At 47.9% G+C, this 27,135-nt stretch overlaps 1 protein-coding gene across 26 annotated transcripts; it reads left to right on the top strand.

Moving 5' to 3' along the window:
- On the top strand, window positions 1-27,135 carry TPM1 (tropomyosin 1). Of its 26 annotated transcripts, none has more exons than XM_031452935.1 (10): window positions 1-289; window positions 1,406-1,531; window positions 13,582-13,715; window positions 15,810-15,927; window positions 17,173-17,243; window positions 18,021-18,096; window positions 18,554-18,616; window positions 18,914-18,983; window positions 20,423-20,501; window positions 21,946-22,144. In XM_031452935.1, the coding sequence occupies exons 1-10, from the start codon at window positions 176-178 to the stop codon at window positions 21,947-21,949; spliced, it is 855 nt and encodes a 284-aa protein (XP_031308795.1). In that variant the 5' UTR covers window positions 1-175; the 3' UTR covers window positions 21,950-22,144. The 26 variants fall into 26 exon arrangements, with proteins under 26 accessions (XP_031308795.1, XP_031308797.1, XP_031308800.1 ...); XM_064485536.1 differs by lacking the exons at window positions 18,021-18,096; window positions 21,946-22,144 and adding exons at window positions 1,074-1,199; window positions 17,501-17,576 and having other exon boundaries at window positions 114-289; window positions 20,423-20,505; XM_010988017.3 differs by lacking the exons at window positions 20,423-20,501; window positions 21,946-22,144 and adding exons at window positions 1,074-1,199; window positions 26,291-27,135 and having other exon boundaries at window positions 117-289.

Raw genomic sequence — 27,135 nt, 5'->3', positions numbered from 1 at the left:
AAAAAAGCTTTTCCAAAAAAGTATTGGCTGTCTTGAGGAATGCGGTCGCCCCCTTGGGAAAGTACATATCTGGGAGCAGCAGGCGGCTCTGCGCTCGCACTCCGGCTCGGCCACCCCAGCGCGCGCTCGCCTCCCCGCTCCCGTCGCAGCCCCAGGGCCCCTCGCCGCCGCCGCCATGGACGCCATCAAGAAGAAGATGCAGATGCTCAAGCTCGACAAGGAGAACGCCTTGGATCGAGCGGAGCAGGCGGAGGCCGATAAGAAGGCGGCGGAGGACAGGAGCAAGCAGGTCTGCTCCTCCCGGGTCCTGCGCCCACCAGTCGCCCGCGCTCCCCGCGCCGGGGTCCCCGAGTCCTGAGACCCGGGCCGGGCACCCCTTCCCGGCGCCTCACCCCGAGGACTTGGGGAGCCACCCTGACTCCTGGGCGTCCGAAATGGGGAAGGGGAAAGAGCGAGACGCAGGCTTATTCTAACTTTTTCTCTTGTCTGGGGACACTTATTTCCCTTCTCTGGTTCCCAGAGCCCGCGAAGTCCATTCAAGACCTAGAGGCACTTGATTCTCAGAATCAGAAATCAGTTTTGGATCCGGAACTTGGGGTGCGGGTGGGCTGAAGGGAACCAAGTCCAGAAAGTGTTAGAAGTTCTTCTGGACTTTTGACTGGGGACACTAAAACTTTAAACGGGGGGCGATGGAGGGAGGAGGGTCAGTCACAGAGTTTTCCTAAAAACAAAGATGGGGCGGAATAGAGAGCACGACCCGAAGGCCGGGGAGACGGGGACGTTTTCCGCACCCCCAAATTGTGGACTTGAGCCCGCTGAGTCTTGACCTCGGCAGGAGTCTCGTCCTGGGGCGCGGGGTGGGGGTGGGAAGCGGGTGCGGAGTGAGCACAGAGTAAGTGGGTTACCTAGGGAGCCTTGAACCCCAACTCGCGGCGCCCCAAACCCGAAGGGCCCCAGCCAACCCGGTGCCCTGTGTTGTATGTGTGTGTGTCTGTGTGTGTGTGTGTGTGCGTGTGTCTAACACCCACCCGGTCCGTGCCGGCCGCCCGCGCCCGCTCACCGCTGCCCCCCAGCTGGAGGAGGACATAGCGGCGAATGAGAAGCTGCTGCGGGCGTCGGAGGACGAGCGGGACCGGGTGCTGGAGGAGCTGCACAAGGCCGAGGACAGCCTCCTGGCCGCCGATGAGACCGCCGCCAAGGTACCCAGGGCGCGCGGCGCGACACACGAATAGCTAACTCTGTCTCTCTCTCTCTCTCTCCCTCCCTGTCTTTCCCTTTCTCTTTCCCGCTGTCCCTGTCCTTCTGGTTCTGTGCACCCACACCCCTCTCCTGCGGGATCACGCTGCCTGCTGCACCCCCACCCTCCCATCCCCGTCCCCGTCCCCCCACCACGGCCAACTCCCAGCTGGAAGACGAGCTGGTGTCGCTGCAAAAGAAACTCAAGGCCACCGAAGATGAACTGGACAAATACTCCGAGGCTCTTAAAGATGCCCAGGAGAAGCTGGAGCTGGCAGAGAAAAAGGCCACCGACGTAAGTGCCCCCACACACTGCCTCCCTCACCTTTTGACCTTGAGGCTGCTCTGGGGTCACCACAGGGGCCAGAGAGCATTGGAGGAGGGTCACCTCCTCCTGCTGGACACCTGCACACAGCCTGCCATGGCCCAGCGCACTGGATGCTGCCTCCAACTGCTACTGCACACATTCATTTTTATTTCATCCATTCTTCTCTTTTTTTTTTCTCCTTCTTTCCCCCACCCTTGGGGGTGGAGAGGGGGTGGGTGAGAAGCTGGGAGAATAGAGCAACTGAAGTTGGGACTCTGGAGGTGAACCTTGCCTCCCTGCTGGCAGAAAACCTCTAAGGTGTCATCACCAAGGTTGGTCCAAACAGAGTACCTAGTTTTCTTGACTTTCCATTTGCCATTTCTGGTGGGTGGGAAGGCCTGGTTTTCGGTGGTGGGTCCAGTCAGAGTACAGAGGACCTCTAAACTGAAAAGATGGCATGGTGCTACTTAGAAGGCTGAGCTTGGTAGTGGACCACAGAGATCCTTGAGGCCTCCCTTCTCAATAGGGAAGCCTTAATCCAGTCCTTAAGATCTGCCTGGGAAGATGATACTTGCTTGAGTCTGCAGTCTGAGGGCACTAGATCCAAAAAGTAAGCTGGGAGTTATATATAGCTCAGTGCTTTATATGGCATAGTGAGCTAGCTGCCCCCGACTCTCCTGCTCGCCCCACCCCCACCTGTCAGCCTCTGACAACCACCACATAGTTTCAGGGGTGATGCACGCACCGCAAAAGCTCTACCAGCATTTTGTCCGCTGCCCTCTGGAATCTTTTTAACTGAAGAGCTTGCCTCTTCTGCTAAGTCAAGACAAGCATTAGATTTCCAAAGGCCTGGCTTCTTTTCACACCGTTGGATTCCATTCTAGAAGCTAATTAAGCCTAGATGCCCAATTAGGAAAGAATTCTTTGGGAAGTTAGTAACAATTCCAAGAATGTATGAGCACTGGGGAAAGCTATGCCCAGAAATTGAACTACCAAGTCCAACAGCAGAATTTTCTGAGAGTAAAGTGCAGGCTGCAGGAGTGTCTGGGTCTTGAAATCAGTAAAAGTTTTCTGTGACATGAAAGGCTTGAAACGTAATCTTCAAGTGTGCTTTGTAAATGAGAGATCCAGACAAAGGACATTTAGAATCTGACAAAAAGAAAGCTTCAGTGAAAAGCAAGGTTCCTGGAAAGGCGGTTCAGGGAAGCACTGATTTAGCTAAAACATTTAAGTTACAAACTACTTGGCTTTAGAAAAAAAAGCCAAAGAACACATATAACTCTGCGCCTGTTTTCTATAATGTAGATCAGATGCCTGCTCTTTATATGGTTAAATGGAGGATGTCTGTCTCCCCCAAATTCTCTAGCAGGACGTTTATTTAGCTTTTTCAAAAGAGCCGCTGATAGATCAAGGAGAGATATTCCTTATAAGGAAAAGAATGCAGAGAATTTGAAAACAGCCCAGTAAGACCAAAAGCAAGAGAAGGAGAAAAAAAGCTACTACAATTCTTAACAGAAAAAAAAAATCATGATTATTATAACTACGCGGTGCTATCATGTCTTTATTGAAAACCCTTGTTTAAGGGAGCATTCTAATGAGGCAGGGCAGAAGTGGAAAAGAGGATATTTAAAGCCACCTTGGGGGGCGGAGCCAGGAGTAGAGGGAGGTTTTTGAAACTACGTTTTGTTTTTTTTCCCCTCACTGGAAAACTGTCCCTAATATAGTACACATTTTTTTTGGCGGGGTTGGGGGGACGGTAGTAAGTATATTGATCATCTTCCCCTTTAAGACATCTTAAGTTGTTTGGAACCTGTAGGAATGTGGAAGGAGTTTATGAAGAAATGCTATATTTAGAGTGATTCCTAACTAGTAAAAATAGTCAAGACTTAAGGAGGAAGAGACAGATGTCATTAGAGAAAGGAGGTAGGAGCGAGGTCAGCTTCCTGAGGCAGAATCATATTACATTTGGGATTAGGACACTGCACTGTTATTACTCACCAGTGTAAAACATTTTCACATTTTTCTACTAATTTACCAACATACTTTACAAATCCTATTCCAGAAATGGGCTCTTCCTAGCTTAAAAACATGTAATTCCCAAGGTCAGATCTCTGACGGTTTTGTTTTGAATTTTTTGTTCTCACCCCACCTAAGTGAGGCTTTTTGGGATCAAGGGCTCCATTTTTCTCTCTGGCCCCAACCCCTTCCCCAATAACTATGATGTATCTGACATCTGCAGTATGTGAGTCTTTAGTCCCTGCAGGTCTTTGCTTCCTAAATCAGTGCTTCTCAACCTTAGCTAAACAACCACCTATGATGGTTTGAAAACTTAAAATCCAGGCTGCACCCGAGGCCAATTAGAATCTCTGGGAGTGGAACTCAGGTGTTAGTATTTTTAAAATACCCAGGTGATTCCAATGTGCAGCTAAGGCTGAGAACAACTGTCCTAAACTCTTGTATAATGACATCAGCATGAAAATGAACTCACCTGAAACTGACTTTCCCAGGTGTTTGAAAAGCAGGACATTACGTCACTAGTTGGCCGCTTAGAGCATTTGCACGTGTCCAGCAGTTTCTGGGGCTCCTCCTGGAGGCTCCCAGATGCCCCCTTCTCCCACTCTCAAAGTTAGGTCCACAGTCTATACTCTTAAGGAAGGAGTTGTGACCTCCTTGCTGACTAGATGAACTGTGTGGAAACAAAGCAAGAGGCTCCACCTACAGGATGTGAGGGTCGGTGCTGGGGTTTGTGAGTGTTTCAGCAGAGGCTGTGAGAAAGTCCAAAGCAAATGAGTCAGAAAAGCAAAGGAGCTTTGCTCTTAGGGCTTTGGAGGAGGAGGGGTTGCCAAGTGTGTTTTCTTTTTCATTATTATTCCCACACTTAAACACAGGAATTTACTTAAAGGGCCTTCTGTGTTAAAGATGAGGAAGGGGAGCCCTGAGACTTAGAAGGCATTTTAAAATGTAGCCCAAGGGGAGAATTGGCAGAGGCCAGTTCCCAGAGATTTTGTCCACTTTGGTTTTCATCCAGCTGTAGCTAGAGGCTCTCCTAGGTTTCTGTAGCCCTCTTTGGCATGCCTTTTAAAGGCATCTCAGTCCAGCCCAGAATTGGTCAGATTCCAGAAGATTCTCAAAGGCTGATCTAAAATCAGAGAAGGTTGTAACCAGAAAGGACTCTTTTTATTTAATCTTAACTATTTTTTAACTTACGTATTTATTTTACAATATCATTTTTTTAAATAAAAGTATAGTTGATGTTCAATATTATATGTTACAGATATACAGTATAGTGACTCACAATTTTTAAAAGCTATACTCCATTTATAGTTATAAAATATTGGCTATATTCCCCATGTTATACAATACTTCTTTGTAGCTTATTTTATAACTGATAGTTTTTACCTCTTAATCCTCCACCTCCATCTTGCCCCTTCCCCCGCTTCCCTCTCCCCACTGGTAACCACTAGTTCCTTGTCTACATTTGTGAGTCTGTTTCTTTTCTGTTACATTCACTAGTTCATTGTATTTTTTTAGATTCCACATGTAAGTGATATCTTACAGTATTTGTCTTTCTCTGTCTGACTTACTTCACTTAGCATAGTACAGCATGGATAGACTTGGAGGGCATTATGCTAAGTGAAGTAAGTCAGAAGGGACTCTTGAGATGATTGTTTTTATGGAAAGGAAAGTAAGCCCCAGAGAGGCTGGCGGGCCTGAGATCCCACAGCTGGTTATGAACCCCAGTCTGAGTCTTAAAAGACAGTACCTGTGTATTTATTAAATACTAAGGCTACCATTTGAGTTAATATATACAAGGTTTTGTGTTTAGCATTTTCTATTTATTTCATAATTTTCACAGCAGCCCTATGAGGAACGGACGCCTATGAACCCCGCTTTTACAAATGAAGTCAAATCATTTGTCGAAAGGAATAGCCAGGAGAGAACTAAAAGCCAGATTCTAACCTAGGAAGACTGCATTTAGATTAGGAGGTTTAACCTATCTACAGTATGATAGTGATTTTCACTTCATGAGTTCCATGAGGCGGAGGAGAGTTGCTGTGGGTACGATCTTGCGTCCTGGAGTTCTTTACATCGAGAACAGTCCCTTTGGGGGGCACATTAAGGCCCCAAACCTCTCTCGCTCGGCTTCCCTCTTCCTGAGCATGGGAATCCGAGAGTCCGGAGCGGAGCCCTCCAGCCGCCAGTAGGCGGCACCATCGCCCTTAGCAGCGAAGTCCGTTACCCCAGGGTCCCCACGGCGCCGGGAAAGGGCGCTGGGAGTCGAAGTAAAACTCCTGACATGGCAGCTGCCCTCCCGCCCGCCAGGTGCCCCCGCAGCGCGCGCACCTCGCCCGTCAGCCCCATGGCCGTGAGCATGCGCAGTGCCTCCCGCGCTGGGCGAATTCCCGGGGTCCGCGGCCCGCGCCCCGCCCCGCCCGCTGGGCCCGCCCCCGGCGCTCGCGCACTCGCCTGCGGTTCGCCTGCGCCGCCCGGGAGGCTGAGACTTCCGGGCTGTGCCTCGGCAGCAGGGGGCGCCGCCGTCTCGCACCGCGGCCTGGGCGGGGCGGCCGGGCGGTCCGAGTGCGGCAACGGCAGCGGCGGCAGGAGCGCAGCAGCCGGCCTCTCCGAGCGCAGCCCGCCTGCCTGCCGGCCCGCCGCCGCCGCCCGGTGCGATGGCGGGGAGCAGCTCGCTGGAGGCGGTGCGGAGGAAGATCCGGAGCCTGCAGGAGCAGGCGGACACCGCGGAGGAGCGCGCGGGCAGCCTGCAGCGCGAGCTGGACTACGAGAGGAAGCTGAGGGAGACCGTAAGGGACCCACCCATCACCCACCCCCGGGGGCGCCTCCCCCGCCGTCCGCCCCACTGCGGCCGGCGGAGCCCACCTTCCCCGCCACCCCTCCCCCCGCCTCGGGCCGCACCTGGAGCACCTGGGCCAGCAGGCGTCGGGCTCTGGGGAGGGGCCCTGCCTGTTCTCAGCAGCCCTTCCTTTTCATCTCTCTGGTCTAAAGTCAAAGAACCGAGGTGGGAAGCAGGAGTGATGCTGAGAAGCTTCTGGAAGCAGCACTTTCTTTCGCAGAAGGGGCTATAGGTGGAGGCGGTGGGGGGGGGGTTGCGTTCGGCCCCGTGTCTCGGGTTCCCTGGGACGTGCACTTTGCGCCGCTGGCATTATTTACTAGGAGGGTGGGGACGGAAGAGGTCCCTCCTCTTGGAAATCCGTTCGTTTGGGAAGGGCGCTCACAGGTCAAGTCTGAGGCATTGCCGGACTTTGGGGCCTGGGGATGCTAAACTCCCCCATCCCTGTTCACCCTTGATTTCATGAAAGCCTGTTTCTCTGGGGTGGTTGAGACAGTGACAGCGCGTGTTCTGGCTTAATATGCGGACCTTTGCCCTTCCCTTTCTTAACCTTCCCTCCTCCCAAGTTCTCTTACACAGATAGATATTCCTTTGTTACCGAGTCTTGAAAAAAGTTGGCTAAATGGCTACGATCATTGAGTGTTTTCTCTTGCCAGCTTCCCCTCCCCCACGTTGAGTGTAATACCTGCCTTCCTTTCTCCTAAAGCAAAGTATCCCGCAAACAGGAACAGGATTTCAGGGGTGGTTTAAGCATTTGCTGTTTGTTGATTTTGAGTGTGTGTTTTCAATCAAGATTCTCAAACACCCTAGGGAATTTTATGACAAGCGGTAATATGGGGTCCTGCTGTGCTTAATAGCAGCCTATTCTGAGTAAATCATAATGTTTAAGTGTATGCAATGGCATTATGGTTGGCCACAGAAACTATAAGACCTATTTTGCGTAAAATACAAAGAAGCAAACAGGACCTCTTAAGAGGAACACCTCACTAGGTGAAGTTTCAGATGAAATAGACAGGAACCAGGAAATCAATAGGCAAAAGATCGATTTCTGTAGAGGACAGGACAGCAAAGGTCCCATGGATGTCTCTGAATCTGGCCGGGCGATGAATGAATTCCAGCTCCCTCTCCGACTGGCTCGCAGCTGTCCTTGAACCATTAGAACCAATAGAACGTAATGGATAGGAGAAAGAACTCTGGACCCAGGCTGCCAGGATTTGAATCCTTTAACTTCTCAGTCCCTCAGTTCCCTGACTGTACAGTGTGGGTAGTGACAGTACCTGCCTGTTGTGAAGGTGAAAAGAAGCACGTGTAGAGAAGTTGCAGTGCAGCTTAGCACACTAGGCTAAGTGCTCTGTCAGTAGGTGTTAAAACTGTAGCACCCTCCTCATCCCTCATTACTCCTTTGCTTACAATTCACCAGCTGTCGAAGGGTCTTAAAAATGGCCTGCTCATTGCACTCTAACCTAAAACTCTCCATTTAAATGCTTCTGATCAATCTTTTTTTTTTTTTTTTTTTTTTTTTTTTCTTTTTGCACCTTGAATGGAGAGAGGATGCCGGCTGGGTGGAAGGAATATTTGGTGAGGTCGAAGAGGTATTAGTGGTGAAAGTCTGTGGAACTCTCCTCCCCCTGCTCAGAAAGGGAGTATGTGGTCCTGTACAGGAGAGCCTTCTATCGACTCCTGGCCTGGTGATCGATGTTAGACACAGAAGATAAATTTTATGAAGAGCACGTTGTTACTACTACGCTCACCTTCTCTTTTGGGCTTAGTTTTTATAACCACACTCTTCCTGGGTCTGTTGGCTAAAGATGGTGTTTTCATTCTTTTCAAAGCTTTATATTAAAAGTGGTTTAAATAGGTTCAATTTTTTTAAAGTATGTTTTGAAAATAGTCTATCCAAGTGATTGGACGGTTACGGAACTTTTTAGGACAGCAGTTTGAGGACTGGGTCAGACCATTGAAGAGCGAATGTCCAATTGAGAGCTGTTCCTAACTTCTGGAAGTTGTTAGGAACTTAAAGGTGACTGACTTAAGGTGGTTTCTTGGTAGCTGTTAGACAAAACTGTGAGTTAAACTAGCAGTCAGTTTTTCTTGGTAGCAAAGATGAAAGTTTAGAGACAAAGTCACAAGCCCCTGCAAAAAATACGTGGTGAGTTGGCCCTGAATTCAGTTTCTCAAAGGTTCAGTCAGGCTGTAGTTAATTGGCCCTATTACACCAGCACTTACCTTGGAAAAAGCAGCCATCCCTTTTTTTCCCTCTCAGTTTGTTTTTCCAAGGTGTGTGGGCCCTTCAAAATGTTGGAATGAGGCTACTTTGCTTGATGTAATGGTTGACTCTAGGTCTTATGACCCACTAGGGTTTTGTTTGTCTTTTGTCCTTATCAAAGGGAAAAAGGGAGCAAGAAAAAGCCAGTTCTCATTCCTCCTTTCTGGATGGTACCCAGCAAATGAGGGGACTTAAAGTTGCAGCCTGTAGGTTCTTAACTGGCAACTTTATTAAATCATGGAAAATAACCAATTTATAAAAATTCCCAGCCCTTTCCTCTTTAAGTTAGTAACTATTTCCAAGACCAGGAATCTAAGAGTGCATTTTGTGCTCACGTGGGGTGGCAGTAATGAGAGTGTCTCCTCTGGCTTTCTGCTTTCACGCACAGGCAAGGCGAAGGCACTGCCCCGTTCACATCCCTCTCGCTCATTATACAAATATGCCTTGTGGATTACAGGCTTCAGTGCAGATTGAGGAGATGGTTTTTATCTCTTATCCATGGGAGTGTCCCTTAATGTCATCCGTGTTTTCCCCCCTTTCCTTACCATATAAGGGCAGAAGTTTAACTTGGCTGTAGTGACTTGGTCTTACACAGTAAGCTGGGTGCAACCGTCTCTGTACAACAACAGTTTGCATGCAGTAAAAAGGCTTGACCTTCATCATCCCACGCTGCACTCCAGTTCAGGCAGGACTTTGAAAATATGTTCCAGAGGATTTATTTTTAGGATATAGTATTATTCTCCTCCAGTTTTTTTCCTTAATAATCTTAACTGGAAAACTTTTTTGAAGAAGTAAAAAGCATTGCTATTTTTAAATTGTCTTTAATTGTATTGGCTGTAACATCTGGATTTCATGAAAGTCTAGGCCATGTTAAAGTTTTTGTTTAAATATGATTTGGAGTAATATCTTGCTTTATTGTGTGGGCATGCCCTTGATTCTGTGTAGTGTCTTGTTGGGACGGGACTGGGGTACACCTGCCCTTGTTTTCTGTATAGGTAGCTGGTACCTTGCCAGAGGATGGGGGGAGACATACGCAGATCGAAGAACAAACGCAGAGCGCCTGGTGGTGGTTTAACAGCAAATCTGCAGGAAGACAATTGGTAGCCCTTACTAATATAGCAGTCTCTTTTTCTGAGTAGCTCATTACAAGTTGGGACACAATAGCACTTTTGAAATAAAAGAAACCATCATTCCAGGCTGAGAGACTTCGCCAGCAGTGTCGGTACATGCACTGTTGTTAGAAGCTAACCCAGTGCACTGAGGGTGATTTCCATGCCTGGAAGTAATTTGCTTCTGGGGTCTTGACCCTTCCCAAACGCCTTGTTATTTATATCTGCTTTTTAAATAACAGATGGTCATGTGGCTGTGGGGTTTGTACTGGCAGAGGCAACAGCAGGTTAAGTCTTTTTTTTTTCTTTTTAACATTTTTTTATTGAGTTATAGTCATTTTACAATGTTGTGTCAAATTCCAGTGTAGAGCACAATTTTTCAGTTATACATGAACATACATATATTCATTGTCACTTTTTTTTTTCGTTGTGAGCTGCCGCAAGATCTTGTATTTATTTCCCTGTGCTATATGGTATAATCTTGTTTATCTAGGTTAAGTCAAGTAGACTGCCCATGTGCTGTATTAAAGAGAACCTTAGAAAATACCTAAATAAACCTCAGAACTCAGAGAATATATACCAGAAATAAAAGCTGGTGAAGGTGAGAGATGGGGGCCTTTTGAATACAGAGCATAATCCCCCCCCCCAAAAAAAAACAAAACTATAAAGATAAGTGCCCTTAATCAACTTATCGAATTAAGTGTATCTTGAATTTTAGGGAACCAAACCAAATTGCAGTCACACCAGCCAGGTCAGGTCTGAGAAGCCAGATTTTTCCCAGAGGAAGCTTACGTGGAGATAGATGGACCCCAGACACTGCCCTCAGACCTGGGCTGTAGCCTACAAGCACCTCTGCCCGTCTGGTCTGAAACCCGTGGGGCAGCAGGCCTTGGCTTCTGGCTCTCGCTGAAGACCTTCCTTGTGGGCTGGGTGGGGGGTTGCTGTAGAGACCCTGCCACTCTGACATCAGAAGGCAGAAGGACCCTGTAGGTGAGAACCACCAACCCCAGGGCTTCCGCAAGGTGCCAGGAGGCCTGGAGAAGCGAGGTGAGCCAGCACAGGAGAAGCAGGGGGCTTGAGTGTTACTCTCCTCTCCCGCTAATGGCTGTGTGACCTGAGCACGCTTCAGCCCCTGGCGTCAAAGTTTCCTCCCTTTTTCTATTTTCTCTTTAACCTAGAGCTAGATGAGTGGTTCCCACAGGACTTGCCAGCTTCTCTGGGTGGTGGGTGGGGTAGAGGGGTGGGACTGGTTGCTTCTTTATAGTGCAGATTCCTGCCCTTCTCTCTGGCCTCTTGAGTCATCATCTCTAGGGATCCGGCCTGGAAATTTGTATTTTTAATATGCAGCTCCTAGTGAATTCTGACACCCAGCCCGTTGTGGGAACTGCTGGACGAGGCCTTCCAGCTAAACCACTGTGACCCCGTTTTGCAGACCACCCACAGGTCTGTTCTCTGTGTTGCCTGAGCCTGGCTCCTGGAACAGGTTCCCACTCCCAGTCTTTGGGGTGCCCTGTATGAGGCCTGTTGACTGGTTTTCTCTAGGACACAACCTCCTGTACAGTCTGCAGAATGCCCCAGGAGGGAAAGAGTTAGTGACGTTTATAAAAGTGTCTGAGCTAAAGGAAAGAACAGTAAGAGGGGAGATGCATATTGATGGGGGGGCCTCTCTTGGGGGAAGATCATTTGTGCAGAGGAGGATGGAACACAGGGAGCCGTCTCCTTACTCCGACGCCCTAGCTGTGTGGGAGGCTGGGGACCTAGCCTGGCCTGTCACCTGGAAGTTTCTTTCCCCAGAGCATAAATGGTCTCCTTTCTATGAGTACAAAGTCCTCAAGGTTGGGGCCCAGTGAGAAAACAGCAGGGAACTTAGAGTGTGGTTGCTGTGAAAATCGTTTTAAAAATCTTGTTGACATTTCTCCAGCCACAACACCTGCAAGAGAGATATTTAAGAAAGTCGGGTGGGGGGAAATACTCTTGAGTACATGACCTAGACGTTCTACTGAGTTTTTTGTTGGTGGTGGTGTTTTGGAGAGTGGTTTTTGTTTTACTCTTCCTTTTAGTTTCAGCTTTCAGAGTGGCTTGTTCTCCCCCTGTTCATAAAAGAAATAGAATTTTACTGGAAATGGAAAATACAGAAAAGAAATCTGACCTGACCCAAAAAGTATACCCTTAATGTATACCTCCTTCCAGTTTTTTTTTAAAATGGGGCTAAAATCTTTTAAATAAGATATGTGTTACCCCTATTACCTTCAACCCTTCTCCAGAAAAACCCAACATTCATCTGCCAGTCAGGCCTGGTGGGGCCCTGACTGGCTGTGCACCTGTAATGATTTACTCTGTGAGCCAGTACAATTGTAAACTGACCTTGGCTTCATTTCACATTTCCTCCTGCTCCCAGCCTCTATCAACCCATTGTTACTACATAGTTAATTTTTGACAAGATAAAAGTGTATTTGAATGTTTTTATAGAGAGCCCTTCACCGTGGTTGGAGATGCCCTAATCACCCAGACAGAATTTCCCAGACAGAACTTGGCTTTTAGAATCTCACAAATCTAGATGAGCAAAGAGCAGAATGTTCTCATGTTCCTTTAGTTCAAGGCCATAATCACAGCCTCTAACTATACGTGCATTTCCAACTGTACATCATGCGTCCAGGAGCTAAGAAAGTTGCTTTTGTTTAAATTAGGTTGGTTTTACTCATTTTATTCGGTAGACATTTACTGAGCCCATACTCTGTCCAGAGAATCGTAATTCCTTGCACATAAGATGCTGAGTAAGGAAAACAGGAATGTAGATGGAGCTAGCATAGGTCCCTAAGTGCATGTTGTGATTTTTAGGAAACTCTCAAGTGTCCTGAAAACCCCATCACCCCAACGCACATTCAGAGTGGACAAGGAAAGGGGACCAGATTAGCAGACTCCATCTTTCACTTCCATGCATTATATTTAAACAGCCACCAATGCAAGTGTATATAATGGACCATCCAGTCATACAAGTATTCCGAGGTGCATAGTAACAAATGGTAACTTCTGCATCCCCAAGAAAAAAACATCTTACTTCAGAGACAGATACCAAGTAGAAAGAGTATCTACAGTGCTTTTCTCCTAAGGAGCCTGAAACTCTTCTTGTAGTAACCTTGACTTGTGAGAAATTCCAGTAGGCTTAGGTTAAAAAACACTTGAGAAATTTGTGTCGGCCCTGTTCCAGCGTGACCAGTTATTCTAAAGGGGTCGCTGAAGGGGAGGGGGCCTGCTGGGTTTTGTTGTGTCTGTATGGTGTATATTTTAGAACCACTGAATTTAAAGATATTGTAGTTCCTTTATAAAGCCCCTTTGAGAAAGTGGCCAGGAGAAAGGAGAACTGAGACTCCTGAGACCGGGTCTCACTGTCACTGAGCGCTCTTGTGTGGTGTGGCTGAGCCTGGCTAGGTCCGTTTCGTCCCTCCGTCCGCACCTCAGGCCCACCAAGTGCAGTGGCTGTAGTGAAAACTCTCCTTTAACAGGCAGGTAAAGCCAGCGTGGAGAAACCCATAGAAGAAAGGAACCACGTGAGAGAGCGTTTGGTCCGCCTGCTTGATGAGGATGGTGTGTGGGGGTCTGTGTGTAGCCCAGGGTGGATGTTCACTGCGGAAATCACAGGATGGACTTGTCCAGCAACTCCAGAGTCGACCAGGGCTTGTAACCCACTTGAAGGTAGCTCAGCATGAGGCCCAGGCTTGCTGTCTGGCACCAGGGCTTCATTCTCAGCCTCTCCTGAGGGCATTGCCCTCTCTCTCCCTCCAGCACTCAAACACCTTTCTCTCTCTCTGCCCAGGCTGAAGCCGACGTAGCGTCTCTGAATAGACGCATCCAGCTGGTTGAGGAAGAGTTGGATCGTGCCCAGGAGCGTCTGGCAACAGCCTTGCAGAAGCTGGAGGAGGCCGAGAAGGCAGCAGACGAGAGTGAGAGGTGAGGACCCCTGGTCCAGCCCACCTGTTAGCATAGCCTTTCCTCCTGGTGGTACAGGAGGGCTTCTCTGATCTTGGGCGTTGAAGAAGGTTCCAGTACCTTGATGGGATCATTTCCTCACTTGATCCAGGCGTAGCTACTGGTTTTGTTCATTAAACATTAGCGGGACACCTTTGTGCAAAGCACTGTTTTAAACTCCAAGGTTCTTAAGCAGAAAAAGACCCTATTCCTGCCCTCCGAGAGCTCACCACCCAGTGAGGGAGTTGGACGTGTAAACAGGAGGTTCTGGGGATGCTTGTTGGTTCTTTCATTCCTGCTGATCCGGAGTAGTTGTGCGTTTTTTAAAAAGGTAACTTTATTTTAAAATACACCAGGGCGGCTTAGACTTAGGTAAAGTGTAGGCCATCGATTGTAGAATAGCCCGACAAGTGAGGAGAAGGGAAAGCACAGATAAAGCAGAAATATGGTCCACAAGAGTACATTGTTCTGGACTTAGTAAAGCCAGTAAGACACACGTGCACAGATAAATAGTCAGATACACATGTTTTCTGAGCCTGCTCCCCCTGTGACCTGGCTCTACCTGACTCATAACCCCAAGATTCAGGCTTATGGTAGTAAAGGAACCCCAGGGCCATATCAGCCAGCTCAGCATCGTGTATTCCAGGAGGTATTGTCTCTCATGCTCGACCGCTCAAGTTAATGTACTCATATCGCTTGGAAGCACTCCAAGAAAGACTCCTCAAGACTAGAGAGAGCTCTGCCACTTGAGGGATGACAACGTAGTGTGGTGTCTCAGACACTAGAAAGTGTGTATCTGTGCCGTGACCTGGGCAGCTGCATGCAGTCAGTCATCGTGTCCACCTCTCCATCTTGGAGGTGCGTGTCTGCCCCTCCACCATGCATAAAGAGTGACTTCAGGCCTTAGGATTAAAGAAGGTCTTTAGCTGAAGTTTTCAGCTCATTATTCACTGTTGCTTACTGTTTCTTTTCTGGCCAAGAGTTTTGGAATCTTTAAGATGAGTCATCATCTCTTACAGTGTACACATAACCAGCGGCTTTGTGGCTCTCTTCTTCGGAAAGACACTTGCTAGTGGACTTAAAGGGCAATCTGGCAAAGTTAGACTTGGGAGTAAAAAGGTATTAGAGACATCTAGTCCAGTCCCGTGGTTTTACAGATGAGAAAACTAGGGTTCAGAGACTGGTGTGGCCTGCCCAAAGCCTCGGAGAATTTACGGCCCAGCCAAGACGCAGGTGTCCTAAAACATATTGTAGTGCTTCCTCAAAAAATAGTAATTTGTTTATCTTACTGCCTACTTAGGCTTTGGTAAATGAATCCCGTTTTAACATAGCTTGTTATTCCTTACATCTGTAATAGATCATAGGTCAATTAACATTTTCCAAAACTTACCACCATGCTGAAGGATTCAAACATATGCATCAGCATAGAAGATGGTTTTGGTCCTGTCTCTCGACACCTCTGTAATGAGAGCGTTCCATTATAGGCAGAACTCAGTTTCTCATCTGAAGTGTTTAGGTTACCCATGTGAAATTGCTATTTTTATAGGTCTGACGTGGTCAGATACCAGCCATTTCGTATGGTTCAAACTAACATTTACGTTTGTGGCTAATGGGATAAGAACAGCTCCTTTCATTGTAGGAAGGAAGTACATGAAGATAGATTTGCTTTTGTTCTAACTTTGGTCCATTTTCAAGCTGAAGCTTCCCACCAGAAAAGGGAAAGACATCCCATTATTTATATAGCAAGTAAACCAGGCTGGCTTTTCCTGATTCCACGCCTCCCAGATTCAAACAGGATCCTGATATGGTACTTTTCATTTACCATTAGCTGCCTGGACAGTTTCAGCTGTACCAGAAGTGCGAGGTTTCATTCACAATAAGCAGATAGAGAAGTGCATGTCTTTTTTCACCTTCAGCTCTGGGAAGTCTCGCTTCATGGTTTGGAAAATAGAAACTGGCTCTATGTTCTGTTTCCGTCTGCCGGTTACCGTGAGCCTCTCAGACCTGTGCGGAACAGTGTGGGCTCTTGGAAGCCTGCTCTAATGCTGGGGTCTTCCCGCTCATCTTCCTTTTCAGAGGCATGAAAGTCATTGAAAGCCGAGCCCAAAAGGATGAGGAGAAAATGGAAATTCAGGAGATCCAGCTGAAAGAGGCCAAGCACATTGCTGAAGATGCCGACCGCAAGTATGAAGAGGTCAGCTCCTGGGGCCCACAGCCTCGCGGACTCCGCGCCGCGGCCTTGAGGGGGCGGGGGGAGTGGGGTGGGGGCGGGGTGTGCGTTGTGCAGCCTTGCGTTCTTCAGTGAAACCATCTGTTTCCTTAGCTGAAATGGATGGTTTTGAGAAGCAGAGTCCCTTTGTCTCCAGAAAATGGCTCTTAATTTTGACCCTGCTAGGGGATCCCAGGCTTTAAAGCCGATCAGTCACACTGGGAAAGACAAAAGCTTCTGTCCCACCGGCCCCTGCCCCAAAGACTGGGTTGGCCAGGAGAAGGGAGAGTTGGACCTCTGGTGTCTTGTGGAAGGGCCTGTCATGCTGTCACCGTGCAAACAGTCCCTGCTAGTGTGACTCACCTAGTGCAGCCCAGTTCAGGCAGACAGAGGCACAGACCGTGCCCTGGCTGCCTGGATTCACGGAGGCCCCTCTCAGTCTGTCCTCCTCTCTCCTGAGCTTCACATATGAATCACTCCTGGTCATGTCCCCATAAAACAACCTCTTATGGTAACAAAGCTGACACGACTATTAAGGTTTTAGTTTTTCTTTTAATGTAACATGGCTGTCCTGAAACGGCATTGACCCTCCTTTGTTACCATTTTCATCATCAGCATCATCTCCGGGTTACACTGTGCCCACTAGTTTTAAAACGCTTCAGAGGATCCCTTCTCTCTGGTCCTTTCTTCCACTGAATACAGATTTTACCTCATTAGTCATCTCGCCAGCTTCGCATGCTATTTCTGTTGGCATTTTTAACCTCCTCCACAAAAAGGAAGTTGAGGTACAGAGCTCTAAATTGATGGAGTTCTTAGGGTTATTTTCAGCCTTGTCTTGCAGCCCCCACCTCTGCAGCATAAAAGGCAGCATGTCTCATCATACTGCTATTTTTGAGATTGTGGATTTCATCTCTCTCCCTCCTTCCTCACGCTGGTCTGACTGCTGTGTAATTATATGGGCTTCACCTGGGTCGGACTTAAAATGAGCCAGCCCACTCATAAGTGACCGCTCTGGGCTTTGGTGAGCAGAAGCCTCTGGTCTCCTCTCCACTGGCACTCCTGGTGGAGACTTGCTTCTCTCCAGCCCACAGGAAAGAGGATACTCCTGTTTGTAGACGAGAACTCCGGCGAGGGGTGGTGGGGGTGCTGATGGATCCAGCCCCAGCCCCAGCCCCCCTGCTCAGAGCTCGTAAGCGCCATGGTGTGTATGTTCTGTTTGTCCTGCTGCAGGTGGCCCGTAAGCTGGTCATCATTGAGAGTGACCTGGAACGTGCAGAGGAGCGGGCTGAGCTCTCGGAAGGGTAAGCGGACCCGGCGCCAGGAGGCCGTGTGTGGGGTGCTGCAGAGCAGTGACTAAACAGCATGACCTTCTGGCAGCTGCACATTGACCTGTTTCGGCTCCGGGCTCCTTATGTGCTCATTTGACGTGGATGAGCCACGAGTATGGAACACGGAGGACCTGTGTGGGGTGTCTGTGTGAATGCGTGTATCACTGCATGCCTTACCTGCACACTTGATTTTGAGAATGGCCTTGTGCATTTCCTGTGTCCACTAACAGCCAAGTTCGACAGCTGGAAGAACAGTTAAGAATAATGGATCAGACCTTGAAAGCACTAATGGCAGCAGAGGATAAGGTACTGACGGCTCGTGTGTGGGTTTTAGGTTTAACTGCAACCCAGGTGCCTTTCAGCTTCCGGTGCCTCCTGCTTCGTTTCGTAACGCCTGCGCCTCCACCACACCCTCTGCTGTCTTATATCTCGCTTTAAGTGCTTTCTTTGGGTCCTTTATACTCCTTTGTTTTTCCTTCATAAATGCTCTTTGGTGCAGCCTGAAAAGAAGCCAAATCATCAGCCTCCAAGAGTGGTTGGGTTTTGTCACCCTGCCCCCCTGCTGCTGGAAGGTCGGAGGGCAGTGTCCATGGCAACACGAAGCATTTTGGTACCCGGCGATTTGGCTCCTTTAAGGCAGCCCTTTGTTCTCTAGGACTTGGTTTTCATTTTTTCCCATCCCTCTCCTTTTTCTCTCCTCCTTCCTTTGGCTTGTCTCCCACCCTCTCTGCCTCTGATCGAAAACATTAGCAAATGTGCCGAGCTCGAAGAAGAGTTGAAAACTGTGACGAACAACCTGAAGTCACTGGAGGCTCAGGCTGAGAAGGTAGGCCAGGAGCACGGCGTGGGGGAGAGGCCTCTTTTAAGAGCTGCTCAGAAGACACCCGCTTTTTCTCTTCTGAGGCCCTGCCAGTGAACCCAGTAGTCCATTAGGCACTTCAGCAAATGGCATTATTTTGCGATCGTCTCCTAATGGTTATCAATAACAGATTCTCTTCTTTTTTAATAGAGAATATATTGTATGTTGAGCACGTGAGTCATCTGTAACAATTTAATTTAAGCCAAGTGCCAAATGGCTAAGTTATCTTGTTCTCATCCCATGTGAAACAATAGGCGAGAAAACAGAGAACGCATTGTCGTATGCCATTTGATATCAGAGGCTCCATTACCGCCCAGGAGATCCTCAGCGTCTGTTGGCTGGGCTGGCGCTTTTCTTTGTGTGAGAAGACACGAGTGTAGGGTGAGCCGTGGCCTGACATCTGGAACGTTCTTTCTAATTACAGTACTCGCAGAAGGAAGACAAATATGAGGAGGAGATCAAGGTCCTTTCTGACAAGCTGAAGGAGGTAACATTCGGGGTGTTTGGGATGAGCCAACTGGATTTCAAATGAGTTTGTTTTTATGGAGCCGGTCGTGATTTTTTTTTCATTTGGAAGTTACGATGATCCAAGTCCCAAATATTCAGGGGTGGTCTGGGGGTGAGCGAGCTGTGCCAGCTGCCGCCACTCTCTGTAGTGACGGGTGGCCATGGACCCGGCTCGTGGGTGCCATGCTTGATTTTCATTCTCTAGTTTCCCTGTCTTTGCAGCCACCAGAAATCTAAAACTTCCTGGTTTTGATTGAAATAAATTGAATCATTGCAGGCCGAGACTCGGGCCGAGTTTGCAGAGAGGTCAGTAACTAAGCTGGAGAAAAGCATTGATGACTTAGAAGGTAAGAGCTGACATTCTGTTGTAAACTTGATTATTAAGGCTGAATCCTGACCCGGCAAAATGATTTTCCAGTCCACGGGCATCTCCTTGGTACACTTCCTTGCTCCGTGCATTCTTTCTGTCTGCCCTTTGGGGTTTCTATTCTGTGGCTCTTAAACTCTGGGACCTGAGTTCTCTGCTCACCATCAGCCACCAGCTGGGGCACATCTCTTTCTGTAACAGCAGATGCCGAGTGGCTTTCCTGCACACTCTTCAGAAGTGTGGCAGGTTCATTTTCCATTGTGAGTGAGTCGGTTGTAGGTGAGAATGATGGTGTATGTTTTATCTTTGGTAATATCTCCGTATTGTCACAATGGTATGGACTTGTTTTTAGGCACAACCAGTCTTCCTCCAAGTATGAATTCACTGTAAGGGTTTGGAATTTTTTTCTTTTAAGTTGCTGATCATCTTGGCCAATGCTCTATGTCCTGACAGGGGGTGAGAGTGGAGTAAAAGGACAGTGCACTTTGTCGTTACACTTAAGCATTTCTCCCCTAAGATATTTAGGTTTTATTTTAGTAACACCCCTTCTGTCTCTCAGAAATCCCAAACGTTGAGCTCTGAGGCTGTGAGAAAGTAAGGGAAAAAAATGCATTAAATACATACATCAAAGGTGGAAGGGGCTAGAGAAGGGACTGGAGGTTGGTGAGGACGATGGCCAAGCTGGCGGAGAAGAGAGTGACAAATGGCTGCAAAACAATCTGCCAAAGTGCAGCGAAGTCTGAAACCGTCATCATGACAGAAGCTAAAGTGCAGAATTGGCACAACCACCCCATAAAAAATGTGGCTCTCGCTCTCTAAGCCTCTCGGAGCAGTGAGGGCCGCTTGAGTGGGAAGACCACAGGAGTAGTCTAGATGGCACCAAGAAATCTATGTCCCAGTGGTCTAGTTTGGTCAGGAAGTCAATGGTTTAAAGGTGGAGGCAGATAAGGGTTACAGACTGTAGTCACAAATTGTTCTTCCAAAACAATGCCCTTGGATGTTTTCCCTACTGTTTATAGTCGCAGGGGCTGACTGCGCCAGTGTAATTAAATTATAGCTCTGTAAAAAGAAAGATGTTCTGTTAACCGTCCCCCACCCCCGGCCCCAGGAGACAGCCTCTGGTTTCGTTTAGGATTTAATGTGGTTTACTGATAGACCTACCATATGTTATGATTTTCATATTGAGTTGTTCTTGTTTTATTTTCTAATGGGTTTTGTTCTTTTTGTTTTTGTTTCGACTTTATTAAAAACAAAACGCACGCCTCCTGCATTGGCCACCTGCTGCGGCACCAATTCCTTCATGCATTGCCCTTTCCTTGCTGCTGTGTCGGGATGGCATCCGTGCCACCCCCGCTCACCCTCCATCTCTTGATCACTCTTCATCTCCTTGCACCTCTGCCTTCCACTTCCTGGTCATAGACGAGCTGTACGCTCAGAAACTGAAGTACAAAGCCATCAGCGAGGAGCTGGACCACGCTCTCAACGATATGACTTCCATGTAAATGTTCATCCACCCTGTCTGCTCACACCCGTGCCCTCAGGCTAATATGACAGACTCACCACCACTCCCTTCTGCATCTCCAGTGTCTCCGTCTCTACACCTTTCTGCTCACTCTATTTGCATAACCTGGGACAGGCATTGTTTTTTCACATGCTACTAACATAAAGGCCAAGTAGGTTGCCTCTGTAGACAAACCATTTTCCTTTCAGAATCCATTCATTTCCCATTGTCTCAACTAGCCTGTTCCCACCAAGCAGTGAACTGGAGTATGAGTGACTTGGGCACCCTCCTTTTAGGAAATTATAACTAGGCTCAAGGAAAATTAGTAGGCCATGCAATGGTGCAGGAATTTCCTAAGAACTATCAAAAGTTGGTTTCCTGAGATTCAGTTAAATACAATGTGATCATTTTTCATAAGAGAATTTCAAATGTAAGGAACTCTATAGTGTCAGATTACAGAGGCGCGGAGGGAAAGGAAATTGATCTGATAGAGCCTAAAGGATCCGATAAAGCCTAAAAAGTCACATCTGCCTCACTTTCAAGAATTCTAGACAGATGTGAACCCTCTGCTGAGTAGCCAAGCCTTTAATTTTTCTGTGTTTTATCTGAAAAAGAATTTAAATAATTATAAACACCACAACCTGTGTCAAAGAAGTAGGACATAAAACACAGATTGTCTAATACACGTTTGGGAGTCAATGGCCCAGCTTTTACTACCGCGAGGCCGGGAGAGTGGAGGAGACGGTCTTAACCTCACAAGAACCTGGAGCATACACGACTGACTGACATGGTGCTAACCAAACCCCAACATTAAACTGGCTCTGCCCCTCTAAATTCTAACCTGGAGTGTTGCACAGAGGCTTCCCTTCATTGTCATGATGTGGCACTGAATTCCTTACAAGCTGGAAAGTTCATTTTCCAGGCCCAACTGCCATTCCTTTACTCCTGCAGAGGCATGGTAGCTTGAAGAGCATTGGCGTGTGCCTGCTGCCGTGCAGATTACAGATCCGCCACAGTACCCTTGGAGACATGACTGTCACCATGGAAGCTAGAGAGCATTCCATCCTCTCGCCCCTCTTTTGTAAATGAGGGCATGGGTCAGATCATCTGTCTCCAGGTGCTAAAATGTGATGATTCTGTGGGGGAAACTCTTAGCATCAAGTATGATTAAGTGTTCTGAAAGGTGGGTTGAGCTTCAAATTGGTTAAGGCCTGTCCATGGGTCTGGAAATGGATCCCCCCCAGCAGGGGCAGGCGCTGGCCTCGGGCCCAGACTCTGGCGGGCAGAGACGGACATCCTCCCGCAGGGGCAGCTGGCAGCGGGTTTCGCATGTCTGCTTCTCACCTGTGTTTCGGATGCTGCTCTCCTCTGTTTAGCTTCCCTGTTTTCCATTGTGCCACTTTTTTTTTTTCTTTCTCTCCCATCTTTTCTCTTCATGCAGATAAGTTTCTTTGCTTCACTTCTCCCAAGACCCCTTCATCAAGCTGGATGTCCCACCTCTCTGAGCTCTGCAGTGTGTCTGTTCTCCAGCTGACCCTGGTTCTTTCTTTTCGCATCCTGCCTTAGGGCCAGGCGCACACTGTGCTTTCTATTGTACAGAAGCTCTTCATTTCAGTGTAAAATAAACACTGTGTAAGCTATTTCTGTTTGCTATTCTTTTTACTTCTTATTTATTGACATTTTAGTTTCAACATTGAATAAAGCTACAGGTCTGCTTCACACATATGAGGGTTAATTTTTGGCTGCTGGTTTGCTTTTTTTTTTTTTTCTCCCCATTCTGAACATTAGACATGGATAGCAAGAATTTCTAAAACAGTGGTTCCTTGTGGAACGTCTTAAAAATACCCAGGCCTGGGTCCCTCTCAGAGTTTTGGCTTCCAAAGGTTAAAGTGAGGCCCGGGCACCTGAGTGGTTTTTTTTTTTTAGGGACTGAGGTGGTCCTGGAACGCAGTGCGGGCTGAGAACCTCTGTACAGGGGACGTTTCCTTGTTGCGGTCGGGAGGCCTGCCTTGAGCAGTGTCTTCCTCTGCCAGATGTTTGGTTTGGGATGCAGTGAGCCCTCTGTGCTGATGATCAGGTAGCCCTGCTGGGAGAGGGTGGCTAACGGATGAAAGTCATGATGAAGTCTCCATAGCCATCCTGCGTTGCTAGGAATTTACCCGTTGGAGAAGGTGAAAAAGAACACGGCTCCAAACACTGTAAACTAAGATGATTGTTGATCATCCTTTTACAGCCCAAAGAGCAGTAAAAGCTTTTTAAAAGTATATTCATTCCTCAGCCACCTTCATTTTGATCATGAAATGACTTTAGGTTTTAGAAACATACGATTATGTTCAAGTGGAGATTTATATCCAAGTAGAGTGGACTTTTAAAAATCTATAATCTAGACTATGCCTCTCCCTTGAGACTATAAAGACTTCTGTGATTTCTTGTTTTTCTTTTCCTAAGGCTCTTTGGGGCTGCCTTTGACTATGACTCCTGCCTTGTGTTTTGGATTCAGAGTAATAGAAGTGGGGCCTTCTCTGAATAACCCTGCTTCCCACCATAGACAAAATGACACGCCTGAAAGTTCTGCTGGGCAGATGTTCAGTTAATTCTGCAGGCTCACGGTTTCTTGGAAACCCTTCCGGGGACTCTCACACTTTCTCTAAGCATTTTCTACAAGGAGAAATGGGAAACTGATGGGCTGGGAAGGCAGATCTGGAATAGCCCAAGAGGGTATGGGCGCACAAGAGGATAAGTAGCTAGTTGATTTTATCAAGGAATTGTCAGAGCCCAAGCTTTTAGCTCAGAGGGCCAGGCAGTACATAGAGGCAGCTGCTGCAAGAGGCTTAGTTGGCAACAAACCAAAAGCACTGCCAAATCTGGGCCCTAGAGTCCCCTGACATCGGGGAGGTAGAATAGGAGGGGAGAAGACGGATAACCGTTACCGGTCCCTGTCCCCGGGCCACCCCAGCACACCAACTCCACCATGCAGCTGAAATGGAGCAGGTCCAGAGGAGGATGCAGGCGGGACAGCTGGCATTTAAGCTGCATTCACATTGATCCTCTGGGTTCTCTAGGATTTCTCCAAAATTGGCCTGGGCATTGGCTCAGCAAACTGAAGTGCCCCCCATGATGGTGTGCGTGTGCTAGTGGCGTTTACACTGTGCAGCCTCCAAACATGCGGGCCAGTGAGAGGGAGGGAGGGTGTGGTGGCGAGGTGAACCGGAAGCGTTCTCTGTCCTCATTGCGTCTTGTAGGAAGACAGATGAGAGAGGCGAGTCTGAGCTAACAGAAGTTGTGTATTTTAGAGTCAATGGGATGAGAGGATAATTCTGCCTGGGAGCTTCCTGGAGGAGGTGACATTTGACTGGGCTTTTGAATAGTCAGGAAGTGTGGATCAGCAAAGAAAACAAGGCAGCAGATACTCTAAGCTAGAAAGCACGATGAATAGAGCGTTTTCCCATCTCCTACCACGTATGAGAGAGAGTTAAAAATAAGAGCTGGTCGATTTCCTGGCAGAGTCGGGGCTAGGAACCAGACACTTTTATTTTCCCCTGGGGGCAGGACTGTCAGCCCTCTAAGATCAGTAAGTAGAGTTTGTGGGTCCAGGTTGTCACTGTCATTTGAAACAGTCACGAGTTTGTAAGTGCCAGGTTCTTGTCATTGTTGGGGCACAGCCCCGGCCCGCCAGAGGCAGACTGACTGTCACGCTGCCTTCCTGCCAAGTGGGCAGCTTACATGCCAGTGTGTAACATGTATGTCACCGTGGTCCCCATTGGGGTGGTCTCCATCTGGGGGTGGGGTTTTGTTCATTTTGTATACGTCCATCTAGCACCAGAGAATGCCGTCCTCCTCAGGAAGTCAGCAGTTAAATTTTAAATCCGTTTCGAGTGGAGATACGTGCTTGTTCCTTTGCTGTTTGAGTAGGTAACACACCCCCTGTACCTAAGCTGGATGAGAGTTCAGAGTTTGCACCGAGTTACGGCAGTGGGGTGGGACAGGGCGCTTAGTTCTGCATTTCAAAGACTGTTCATACAGCAGTGGCCTCTCTTGGTTCTACCTGCAAGGAAAGCCAGCCCTGGGAGCGGAGATGGAAGGGTTCCGGGAAGAGGTGAGCAGAACCGGGCAGGGTGCGGTCTGGCCGTGAGCGCCCCGCTGGGCCGAGCGAGGAGCGGGCAGCGTGCCGCGCCCCAGCCCTGCCTCAGCTCCGGGGGCGGTGGGCAGAGGCTGCGCCCGCTCCCGCTCACACGGCGCGTTTAGTGAGATGCAGGAGGAACACTCTCTCTCTCCGCCTCGGGCCCTCCCGCTCTCCTTCCCTTCTCTCCTGCCGAGAGAGGAACCTCGGCTCTTCCTAAGTCTGTCGGGCCTCCTACTGTCCGCCCACCCGGGCGCGGGACCGCCGACCACGGGGTGAGGGTAAACTGGCCCACGCGCCCCTGGTGCCCGAGGTACCTCTGTGTCCTGTCTGGTAACTCGCTCTCACTGGCTCTAGCTAACCTCTCTCCCTTCTGCCTCCTCTCTTCTGCTAACATGCTTGCTGACCTGTACAGACCAACTCTACCAGCAACTTGAGCAAAACCGCCGCCTCACTAACCAACTAAAGCTGGCCCTGAATGAGGACTAAACTTAAGTGGGAGAGGACTGGGGCTGAATTCTAGGAATGGAGCCCACGGGCAGGAGTTCTAACTGTCGAACTTAAGAGGATTGAAAACAGTTGCTTTCTGCAGAATTGAACATGAAAGGAATCAGTTGAAAGGCTGGCCTTGCCTGCATTTTCTTCTTATATCTGGAATAATTAAGTTCTCTTTAATCCCAAAACGACTTCTATGGTAAAATGACACATATGTATATGGATAAATGTTTATACTCAATTCAGCACTTGTCTTTGCCATAGCAGGTCCTCTTGTTTGAACTGATGCATAATGAGGACCAAAATACTGTTTTCTATTTCCTACAGAGAACTGAGTCCTGCTTTAAGTTAGAAAGCCAAAGCAGAGGGGTGTGTATGTGTACAACCATATATATATTATATATAGGGCGTGATATATATAATATATATTCCTATCGCATATTCATATTCCTAACTTCTGAGTATCTGGTATAGTGTTTGAAATACGATTAAATGTACCTATGCTTGGGCAAAATAGCTTTTGAAAACAGGAGTTCTTGTCAGAAGTTCCTGATTGTCTGAAAGGTATGCTTTTATCCAGTCTCATGGCGCTATTGGAATCTGGTGAGGATGTCGTGCTAATTTAAACTAGAGCACTGTGAGAATAATCAGAGAATGTCCTCCTGAAATGTGCATGAAACGTGTTGATAATGTTTTTTAATGAGCAATAGAAATAAATCATTTACAACGTTGTCAGAAACCTATTTACGTCATCTTTGTTTTCTGTGAGATTGTGTTTCAGCAACACAACTCCCAGACCTTTAACTGCCCGTTAACTCAGAAATGTCTGCTGTTATTAACGTCAGCGCCACGGGCTCCTCCCCCTGTCCCCGCAGCGCGGGACCTGCGAGCCTGCACCACACCCCACCGGCGTTTCGTCCTCACGGTGGCTTGTTGGTGAAGGTCTGCCTGGCCGCTCTGTGAGAACCCGCTGTGTCCGTAGTTCCTTCGGGTCCAAGACGGCCTCCCCTTTGTAGGTCCTTGTCTGGGAATGAGTCATGTCTTACAAGCATGCCAAGTCCTAATCATCTCATCCTGTGTTTGTGATTGATGTTTGCCTGCCTAAATGTACGAGCTACCACTGTGTCCAAAGTGCAGCTATTCATGATTTAATTTTCTAATCCCACCACAGAGAAAGTGGCTCATGCCAAAGAAGAAAACCTTAGTATGCATCAGATGCTGGATCAGACTTTACTGGAGTTAAACAACATGTGAAAACCTCCTTAGCCGCGACCACATTCTTTCATGTTTTTGTTGTTTTGTTTTGTTTTGTTTTTAAACACCATGCTTACCATGAAACCCCTTCAATGCATTTTTACTTACTTTTACCACTGTCACAGAAACAGCCACAAAATACCAGCTAGATCGGGGGTGGGGAAAACACACACACACACAGGAGAGCCGGTGTCAAGGCGACGATGATTTCAATGTGCCATGTCTTAGGTCGACGTTGCCACACTTGGTAGAGAGTTTAGCAACACTGTGTGCTTAGTCAGTCCAGGAATCCTCACCAAAGCAGAAAGATTGCCCCTCGAAGTGCCAATGATGTTTGAGCAGGACAGTGAATGTCAGAAACACAGTCAGGTGTGGATTGGTGCTACTTTAAACAAAAGGTCCCCCTGTGGTCTTTCGTTCAATATTGTACAACTTAGAATCCTGTCCAACACTAATTTATTTTGTCTTGAGCTTTACTATGAGGTGAGACTGTGGATCCTGTCTGCCAGAATTCGCTGAAGCCATGGGCGTGTAAGCCACGATGCCCCTCTAAGGCTTCTGTTCCCTTCTCATTGGCACGTTTGCAGCTCATTACAGCTCGTAGGTTAGCATGCGATGTGGATTTCCACCATGTTAAACTGAAAGACTTAGGCGCTACATACGATTGGTAAAGAAAAAACCCTTTTCTTTAAGAGTTATAACTGTATGTAAACCTTGTATAATGATATGGAATAAAATGCACATTGTAGGACATTTTCTAAA

The sequence above is a fragment of the Camelus dromedarius genome, chromosome 5, assembly GCF_036321535.1.
Source record: "Camelus dromedarius isolate mCamDro1 chromosome 5, mCamDro1.pat, whole genome shotgun sequence".
In the NCBI taxonomy this organism is placed as follows: Eukaryota; Metazoa; Chordata; class Mammalia; order Artiodactyla; family Camelidae; genus Camelus; species Camelus dromedarius.
The sequence above is the reverse complement of the archived record's forward strand: the minus strand, read 5'-3'. Positions and strand labels throughout refer to the sequence as shown.

Bases quoted from the DNA above. Each gene is read 5' to 3' on its own strand.
- TPM1 (XM_010988017.3), top strand. From the start codon at position 176: ATGGACGCCATCAAGAAGAAGATGCAGATGCTCAAGCTCGACAAGGAG. The intron at 13,716-15,809 runs GTGAGGACCCCT...CTTCCTTTTCAG, and splicing joins GCAGCAGACGAGAGTGAGAG to AGGCATGAAAGTCATTGAAA. The intron at 17,244-18,020 runs GTAAGCGGACCC...CGAAAACATTAG, and splicing joins CGGGCTGAGCTCTCGGAAGG to CAAATGTGCCGAGCTCGAAG.